Source organism: Chenopodium album, chromosome 26, assembly GCF_948465745.1.
Source record: "Chenopodium album chromosome 26, dcCheAlbu1.1, whole genome shotgun sequence".
Taxonomy (NCBI): domain Eukaryota; kingdom Viridiplantae; phylum Streptophyta; class Magnoliopsida; order Caryophyllales; family Amaranthaceae; genus Chenopodium; species Chenopodium album.
Window position 1 is genome coordinate 31,760,179 of NC_137859.1, and position 10,545 is coordinate 31,770,723.

The window sequence follows — 10,545 nt, forward strand, 5'->3', positions numbered from 1 at the left end:
GATTCTAGCCATCACAGAAGATCAAACATCCTTCGATCCTTCACTCCTTATCACACCTGTAGGTAAGCCCATGATCGATAAAACTTATATAACTTCTATTGATGAAGTGGCCATGATTGAGGAAGATGAAGGGGCTTTCTTAGATAATATCGAGGAAAATTTGTCAAGTCTAAAAGAAGATGTTCGAAAAGTGCAAGATGTCATTGCCATACTCTTGAATATGGTAGAAGGATTAGCAAGTCGGATAATGGTTGTTGAACAAAATTCTCACCAAGGATTCAATGAAGAATTCAATGCTCCTAAGCCACGGGCAAAACGGACCATGGAAAACCTCATTGATTCAAATCACCTTCATATTCCTCTTAGCAACAGGAAGGCCAAGAATAGTACCAATAATAACAGTGGCTGGAAAGGAAAGAAGAACGACAATCCTTCTTCTTCCAAAACTACCCACTCAAATAACGTTAGCACATTTGACTTGGATGAGATCCTTGCCATGAACAAACGAGGGCAAATGAGAAACATCACACCTATTGGTATAAGTTAGGACACCGCATTTGATCGTTTACATGCAAAAGGTCTTATAACTCCCGTTGGACCGTTTGGGGATCCACCTGTCGAAAGGAGGATGGCTAACTGGAATCCCAACGCATATTGCAAGTATCACCAGGGTAGGGGTCATACTATTGAGAGCTGTTGGAAGCTAAAGGAGGCCATCCAATATTTGATTGACAATAACAAGCTTCCTATACCTCCAGTCAACAAGAAGTCTGACTGATGATAAGGCACAAGACAAGAGGCGAGCTTCAACGACAAGATTTCGTGACCTCTTTTTTCTATTTCTTTTTTTCCCTTTCCCCAATAAGTCTAGCATAGGCACCCTTTGTTTTCCTTAGATTTATTTTGCAGGTTTTTTTTTTCTATTTTCCCCTTTAATAAAATGAACATTTTGTTTTCTTGCATATGATCATTGCATAGCCAAAAAAAAAAAAAAAAACGCCGAATTAAGCACAAGATATACCCATGATTAGAGGCACCCCTCGTAGCCCATTATACCGTCTTCACCCTTTAAATATATAATCCCTTTCTTGATAAACCACTTTGAGCCTCGTCTAATGATAGACCTTTCTTTCTTCAACACACATCTACTTAACCTCGGGATGGGATGGTGTGCAACTTATGCAAGTTCTAATACAAAGTTTGAGTGATTTTACCAAAAATTTCAAAAAAAAATGAAAAAAAATAAATATAAGTGTACAAAAGGGTAAGTGTTCCAATGTCTATGATATGAAAATATCTTTGATAAGAACACGTCTCAGATTGCGTCTCTTATCGAGTGCTCGGTACCGTACCTGAGAAACATGAATGCCAAGTGAGTGATAGACCGCATGATTGGGATTGCCCACACTTATCCAAATAAAAGTGCAAAAGCAAAAAAAAAATAATAGAGAAAGCAAAAAAAGAAAGAGAGCTAAAAAAAGAGTTAAAAACCTCAAGCATAAAAATATAAAGATTCAAAAAGCAAAGTTGCACACCTTGGGGGCTTATCTAGGGTCTTGAGCCTTTATCCCCTCATTCTCTAACCTTTAGCCTAACCACGTTACAACCCTTAAAAAGACCTTTTTGAGGTATACACACACTTGTGCGAGGTTCGGCTAGAGCTACGTTTGGCCTGATTCCTAACGGATACGTAGGCAACCTCACATTGAGGTGCGGCCATAATAAAAATGCATTCATATTTACATTCACACACTCACACCATAATCATATCAAGGGATCTCCAATGCTCATCCCTATTCACTTAGAGCTAGACTTGGGGGCTTGATCCTTACATTATTAGCCTACCTAGCCTAAGAGTCATCATTATTTGACTCTTATCAAATAATACTTTTCCATACACTTAGCCTTTGCAGCCTAACTTTAGTGTCATTTTCACACACATCACAAATACATGACCAAATAGACTTCCAATTAGGAACCCTTTGTCATGAAGTCTTAACAATAACGTTGAAGCATGCTTTGTCATATCAACATCACTCATCACTCATAATCATTATTGTATCAGGAAGTATGAAGTGCTTAGTCTCCATGCCTAAGTTACCTAAATACTTTCATAATTGAGTCAATTAAGATAGTTTAGGATAAATTACTCCTTGCACCTTGAGGGACAGTATCGAACGCATATGTTTGCCTAAGCTCATTCGACATGCACCATTAAACACTTCGATTCTTTTTCGCGTCTTTCTTTTTCGGGAGAAAGTCGGTACCCACCACAAAAATGACGGAAAATTTTTGCTTTGTTGCACATCACACACGAGTCATGTACATTGAGTCATGTCGTGTCATATCACATCGAGTTGAGTCTAACACATGTGTCAAAACATATTAAGTCACACGAGTCATGAGTCACACGTGTCAATTCACCTTGCGTCAACCTCAAGTCAGTCAATCACATTGAGTCAACCTCAAGACAGTCAAGCCTTAGGTCAACCCTAAGAAAAACAACAGCAAAGTCTTTTGGCAATCTTTTGATCTTTACAGGATACAACCATTCAGCAAAGCTCCTGTTCGCAGCCAACCGAACGATCGCAACAAACAATCAAGTATCAAGCTTTTTTGTTCAGAGACGCGTGGACATATCATTAAGCTCTATTATTCAGAGACGCGTGGACATATCATCAAGCTCTTTTGTTCAGAGACGCGTGGACATATCATCAAGCTCTTTTATTCAGAGACGCGTGGACATATCATCAAAGCTCTTTTGTTCAGAGACGCGTGGACATATCATCAAGCTCTTTTGCTCAGAGACGCGTGGGCATCCTATCAAAGCTCTTTTGTTCAGAGACGCGTGGACATATCATCAAGCTCTTTTGTTTGGAGACGCGTGGACATCCTATCAAAGCTCTTTGTTCAGAGACGCATTAGATTGCTTGTATATAGTGAGAGAGATGAAGTAGAGTAGCGTACTTTTTTGTTTCCAATATCAGCCATTAGATTGCTTGTATGAATGGTTGAGATTCCTTCTCATCTTTCTCATTTTAAGATCCTTCTCATTGGATCACATCCCTATATATATATATATGATGAGTGTCATTTCTGTCACTATTTATATATATGTTCATTAGATTTTGGATAAGTTCCTTTAGCATTTTAGTGTTTTTATTCAGGTTTTTGATATTTTGTGGCTTATTTCTCTCTTGTATGTTTTTATAGGTTATTGAGTGGTTTTAGAAGATAAAAAGACCAACCAAATTAAGGAGTCAATGCGGAGCGCAATTGGAAGTTCCTACAGAGAAAGTTGAGAAACTGACAGAGATGAAAGCAGCTTGCTGAGCACGTTTTGTTCGTCTAGGTTCATTGAATCCACGAATTTAATTGGGAATCTTGGGGAATAATTCACAAGATCTACAGCAGTTGGAAAAGATATATATGAATGAAGAGAAGATCTTATCAATTGGTTAAGATATGGAAAGAGATATATTTTCACAATCTTATCTTATTACTTTTCTTATCTTTGAAAGATTCTCAATTATCTCTTAGTCTATTAAAAGCCACGAAATTATAGAGGAGACTGGCCAGAGAGAGAAGAAGAGACGAGAGAGAAGGGAGGCTTCACTCCAAAACGCTTCTAGGGTTAGGGTCGTTGGTCACTGTTTGTGATACATTGCAGCGGAGGAATTCGGAGCTGCCTAAGAGGAACTCAGATCCAAATATGAGGAACTTGATGGGTTCTTGTTTCGTTTTCTTTTCTTATCTTTGTATTATGAATCCTTAGCTTGTTAAGCTCAGTAACTATTAGTTTGAAGCCATGTATTAAGTATTTGAGACGAGAATTGTTGGTTTTAATGATTAATGCTTTAGAGTATTCTTGAATTATTGTTTTGTTCATACGAATGATGATTTCTTATAAGTAGGTGTACAACTATTTGTTCGGGTCTGATTTCTTTTGCTAGTTAATACTACTAAGTCCGTAATTGCTTGGGAAAGTTAATCGAGTAGCAAACAATTGTAGAGGAGGACGTTCCACTCTATTAATTGAATAGTAATTCTTGATCGAGGCCAAATCACGTAAGTTCCGGAGTGTTGTGGTTGTCTTGGCTTGCTGTTTTACTAGTTCTCAATGCTGTCATCAGGTTAAATTTCTTGCTCGTAGTATAGGGGTTATCTGTTGGTTAGGGTTAGTGAAAGTCGTACGAGATCTAACCATTAATAAGGGGAAACAGAGGAACTTGTTCCATAAGTCAAGCTATTCTAAAGGGTTAAGTATTATGTCTGTGATTATACATTTGCATGGTGGATTTCTATATGTAGTTGTTGAGTATCTCAAGTTCCTTATATGTTCTTGTTCTTATTAGTTTAAGTTCCTAGTTGTTAGTTGTTCCTTATCCTTAAACACCCCCCAATCGTTCTTTTACTGTTTTGAGTCTTTGTTAAGTGTCTTGGATCTTATTCTTAGTTCTTTGCAAGCACATTCTTCGTGGGATCGACCCCTACTTCCGCTAATTACAAGTTAGTAGTCTTAGGGTAATTATTATTAATTTGTGTGCATTTCGACACCGCATCAATATACATATATAATTACAATATAGACTCATCAATATATGCATTCAAAGTCATCTCAGCTAGATTTTGAGTCACAATTTAACACCAATTTAGGAAATGGGGATTACACGCAATACAGTACATACTCAACATATTGTTAAATTCCATACACGATAAAGCCATAGCAAATCCTTTGTTAGTTTCACTGTTCAGCCTAATCATCATCATCATTGTTGGCTTTAAAAAAACTAAGGAACTGGTTGAAATGCCTTTGTACTTTATTGATGAAAGATGCTAGATATACTCCTTTGTTAGCGATCTTAGTAGCGCCTTCGTACTTTAGAAGCCCCATGTCTTTAGCAATTTGATCGACTCTTGTCACTGGCCAAGGCTCATTGTTAGGACCCCTTAAATTTAGCTGCGGCTTGATTTCACCTCCCTTAGAATCCTTAATTCCTACAGTGATCTTCTGCCAACTCTTTTCAAGCTCGATCATTTTAAAGTCGGGTTTATAACATTCATTAATACCTTTCTTAAATTTTTGCACAATCATGTTCTCAATAAATGCAAATCGTGTTGCCTCGGAAACCATTTGCATAACAACTAGCATAAATGTAGCTTGATTCTTATCATCAACGGGTTTCCCATAAACTTTGTTAAAGAATATGTTTAGTGGCTCTTTTCCCAATCCCAATTTGTTTCTAGAGCCTGCCTTACTCTCAATCGATGCATAATTACTTTCATAATTCATAATTAGACGATTAGCTTTATCTTTCGCCTCTGGAAAGAGATTATCTTTGACATTCTTGGGAAGATCCTTAAAAATATGTGATCTAAAGTTTTCATTAACTTTGTCAAGATAAGCAATCACATATAAACTAAAACCTTTATTTAAATTCACAGCAAGTGTGATTGTCCTTTCCTGTGATGCCATTAAATCGATGTAAAGATAATTATCTGAAAGTGCAGCCATTACTGGTATATTTTTGAGGCCGCCATATACAATTTTTTCATCCTTCACTTTGTCACGCACATCAGTCAACAATTGTGAGTAGGTAGCTGTTGTAGCACCTTCGACGTCAAATCTTATCCTTATATCTGATGCTGCGGGAGTTGGTTCAAGCACCATCCATGCTGCTATAGCTACCATTACCATAACATATGCGCTCATGATTTTGATTCCCACCATTCTACGTACTGTCTGTCAAAACTAGATATACACATAAACTATAACATATATATATATATACATATATATATATATACACATATATATATATACACATATATATAAATTGAAACAATAAGAAGTTCACATCAAAATAGCAGGAAAGAAAGAAGCCTTAAACTAAGTAATTAACCATTTTACCCTATTCATTACTTTAGGAATCGGGTCACTTCGAATCAATCAATTCAGGTTAAAATAGGGTTGGGTTAAGTTTGAGTTTTTGGTCAATTTTGGGCCACCGGTCGAGTCAGGATTGCCAGGTCAACTAGTTGGTTGAGATAGAGAGAGAAAATTTTGGACAACAATGTTAAAAGTACAAAAAAAAAAGGAAAAATTAAGGAAAATTGATGACAACTCATTAAAAAAAAAGGAATATTGTCGAAGTACATTCTTTTAAAAGATGTAGTTTTAAAACACGTAAAAGGAAAGTAGACATGTAGATAAGGGATGAAAGGAGTAACAAAATACATAATCGAGTTGCTCACGAAGATCAAGTTTATCGAGTCGAGTTAAAGCTTGCTGAACTCGTGCTTGTTAACATCTCGAGTCGAGCCAACTCGAGCTAGGTGTTTAAGTTTTTACTAAGTCGAGTTCGAGTTGTTAGCGAGCTGCTCAACTCGATTAGCACCCCTACATAAGCTCAACCCATAGGTATAGGGTATTTAAAATTTTTAATTACTAATTTATATTATGTATAACCTATCATAAGATCTTAGGGCCTGTTCACATGTACTTAATTTCAGTTCAGTTCAGCTCCAATCAGTTCAGCCAAGCTCCAATCAGTTCAGTTCAGCTCCAATCAGTTCAATTCAGTTTAGTTCAGCTCCAATCAGTTTAGTTCAGTTTAGCTTAATTCAGTAAATGTGAACAGACCCTTAGTCGATATGTAGGTTATTTAATTTCTTCTTTTTTTTATTTTGGTTAAGATATTGAAAATGAGATACTGAAAATGTCACATATATAAGTTAGGGGGCGTTTGGTTCGTAGAGTGGTATAGGTTTAGAATCAGGAATAGGGTTAAGGTGATATCGGGTTGGAACTTGATACTTAATACTATGTGTTTGGTTCAATTCTGGAATGAAATATCATCCCCTTAATTTCATGTATTTGATACCTGAGGGAATGGAATGAGCCAAACCCACCTCCCCCCAAGGTTTCTAAACCCCATACATCATGGGTTTGAGCGAGGTATGGCCTGGGTTTAAAAATCATATTTTTGACAACCAAATTTATGGTATGAGTTTTGGTCATTCTAAACTCATACCTCATACCTATAATCCGCAAATCAAATGCCCCTTTAAAGTATTAACACATTACAAAGTCTCAGCTATGTGAAGCCACCAGACTAAACTATTTCTATTATAAAAGGCAACAAAATTATTGGAGACAATCCTTAAAATGTAATATAATTTTGTTTTTATTTAAGAAATGGGGACAAATACGAACTATTTCCCTCAAAATTTCTTAAATATTAAATAATTTATATTTGTTTTGGTTTTAAAACTAATTTGTACTCTATTGTCCACGTAGGATTGGAGATAGCTTCGTTATTTTTTTAAATTCTAGTTTAGTAGAGAACTGCTAACGGTGATAGCGATTTTATTGTACAGAAGTTAGAACTGCTATCACCGTTAGTGATTCTTCTAATTAATGAAGTGGAAAGAACATTATAAGTGTGATATGTTTTTATTAGAAGAACCGCTATCACCGTTAGCGGGTCTTCTAATAAAGGAAGGGGAAATAACGAAGATTATAAGCGTGATACATTTTATTAGAAGAACCGCTACTGGTGATAGAGGTTTTATTGTGTAGAACCACTATCACTGTTAGTGGTTCTTTACTAAACCCCCCCCAAAAAAAAAAAAAAAAAAAAAAAAAAAAGTACCACCAATCTTATGTTGACAATAGGAATTAGTTTTAAAACCAAAGCAAATAGGAAGTTATTGTAACTTTGAGCAATTTTGAGGGAATTCGTTCAAATTATTACACGCGATACATACTCAACATATTGTTGCCTTATTACACTTAATTAACACAATAACATCATGATCACACAAGTTCTACTCAGCTTGAACGAATGTCATACACAATAACAGCAAATCCTTGGCTAGTTTCACAGTCCAGCCTCATAATTATCATCACCATTGTTGGCTTTGAAAAACCAAATGAACAGATTGTAATGCCTTTGTAGTTTATTGATGACAAATGCTAGAGATACTCGGCTGTTATCGGTCGTAGAAGCGCCTTCGTACTTTAGAAGCCCCATGTCTTCAGCAATTTCATCGACGCTTGACACTTTCCAAGGCTTATTGTTAGGATTCGTTAAATCTAGCGGCGGCTTGATTACACCTCCCTTAGAATTCTTAATTCCTAGAGTGATCTTTTGCCAACTCTTTTCTAATTCGATCATTTTAGGGTCGGGTTTATAACATTCATAATCTTCCTTATCAAATTTTTCCACAACCATTTTCTCAATGTATGCAAATCGTGTTGCCTCGGAAATCATTTGCATAACAACAAGCATAAATTTTGCTTCATTTGCATCAACAATGGGCTTCCCATAAACTTTATTAAAGGAGTTAACTAGTGGCTTTTTTCCCAAACCCAAATTGTCTCTTTTAGTTCCTGCCTTATTCTCAATCTGAGCATAACTACTTCCATAATTCATAGTTGGGCGATTAGCTTTACCTTTCGCGTCTGGAAAGAGAGTCGTTTCAGCATCAGTAGGGTAATCCTTGGCAAAGTCACTAAAAATATGTGACCTAAAGTTTCCATTAAATTTGTCAAGATAAGCAACCACATATAAATTATAATTTTTTCTTAAATTCACAGCAATTGTGATTTTCCTTTCCCCTGATGCCGTCAAATCGACATACAGATAATTTTTTGCTGCTGAAGGTGCAGCCATTACTGGTAAATCTTTGCGGCCGCCATACACAATGTTTTTATCCTTCACTTTGTCACGCACATCGGTCAACATTTGGGAGTAGGTAGCTGTTGTAGCACTTTCAATGTCGAAGGTTATATCTGGTTTTGTGGCGAGAGTTGGTTCAAGCACCATCCATACTGCTATTGCTACCACAACATAAGCGCCCATGATTTTTATTCCCACCATTCTACCTACTGTGTTTTTCTCCTGTCAAAATTAGATATACATATTTAATTTGTTAGAATATACTCTATCTGTTTTAGATTACTTACATTATAAGAAAGAGATTTGAGGAGGTAAACGATTTAATAAATCAATATAACACCAATAACATATAACTCTCATCTTCCATGTGTTATCTATACTTTATATATTAATAAATGATTACAGCAAGAGTTGCAGTTGAGACCAATAAATACTACGATACAAGTCTTACCACCTTAGCTAACCATATATTGTGTGAATTTATTCAATAAAATTATAATTAACTTAGATAAGATGATTTGTCCTTAATTGTACTATTTGTTACATATCATAGGATAACTTAACAACTTATACTAAATTTTGTTACAAATATTGAATATGGTTCTCCGATCCTAATACAAATCCTTATTCAAAATATTACACTTTGAAGATAATTATCAATACATTAAGCAAAAATAATCAAAAGTTAATTATAAACTAGCAACTCGGGGTATCGCCTGAGCCACACACTAGTTGTACATAATAAAGCGGCTTCGACTTAATTAATTACTATATTAATGTAATAAAGCGGCTTCGACTTAATTAATTACTAATGTAATTAATTACTATAATAAAGCGGCTTCAACTTAAATAATTATCAACACACAATACAAAATAAAATTAAAACTGCGAAATGAAAGTAATACAAAATAAAACTAAAATAAATTTTTTAAAAAAAAAAATTACTAGCGATATATTGTACATAATTAAGCGGCTTCAACTTGATTACTTAATAGTTAATATAAGATGACTTACCAATGAAATTGCGAAAGGAAAGTAGCTTGAATATTTGTGCAGATGACTAAGAGAAAGTTGTACTGAACAAGCAATGAGCGTTCAACTTATCCTCTCTTTAAATAGAAGTCATGAGAAAAGTTCATGCAAAGACATATTAGCCACCCAAAAAAAAAAATTATATATTTTAGTAATTATATTCCATATACATATAAATTACTCCCCCCATTTCATAATAATCGCAGTACTTTGACCAACATACATGCCAATGCACAACTTTGACCATTAATATCTATAATTTTATATTATTACGAAGTATAAATGTTTGATTTAATAATAATAATATATATAAAGACTAATCCAAATATATTTTTACATAACAATATATGTTTTTTATATATTGATAAAAACTATAGTAAAAGTAAGCATATAAATAGTGAAAAGTCAAAGTGTTGCGATTATTATAAACGGATGGAGTATATTTTAGCAATTATATTCCATATAGATTATATTTTAGCAATTTATTCTATATAGATCAACTATACAATAAAGTAAGGGTATGTTCTCATTAGATAATTTTCAGTTCAGTTCAGTTCATGTCTAATGATATTGCTAATATAAACTATAAAGCTAAAATTCATACTTTTAATTTAAGCTCTTATTACAACAACGACAATAATAATAATAATAATAATAATAATAATAATAATAATAATAATAATAATGATGATGATGATGATAATAATAATAATAATAATAATAACAATAATAATAATAATAATTATAATAATAATAATAACAATAACAATAATAATAATAACAATAATAATAATAATAATAATAATAATAATAATAATAATAATAATAA

At 34.3% G+C, this 10,545-nt stretch overlaps 1 protein-coding gene and 1 pseudogene across 2 annotated transcripts; both read right to left on the reverse strand.

Moving 5' to 3' along the window:
- Positions 1 to 4,756: 4,756 nt before the first annotated feature.
- Positions 4,757 to 5,692, reverse strand: LOC145617023 (ribosome-inactivating protein PD-L3/PD-L4-like). Its single transcript, XM_081671726.1, has one exon. It carries the CDS (start codon positions 5,690 to 5,692, stop codon positions 4,757 to 4,759), a length of 936 nt encoding a protein of 311 aa, XP_081527852.1.
- Positions 5,693 to 7,643: 1,951 nt separating this feature from the next.
- LOC145618062 (ribosome-inactivating protein PD-L3/PD-L4 pseudogene) lies at positions 7,644 to 9,818 on the reverse strand (annotated as a pseudogene). The gene is made up of 2 exons (XR_014107843.1): positions 9,699 to 9,818; positions 7,644 to 8,906 (listed from the first exon to the last, which is right to left on the reverse strand). The product of XR_014107843.1 is annotated as a ribosome-inactivating protein PD-L3/PD-L4 pseudogene (transcript).
- Positions 9,819 to 10,545: the final 727 nt, after the last annotated feature.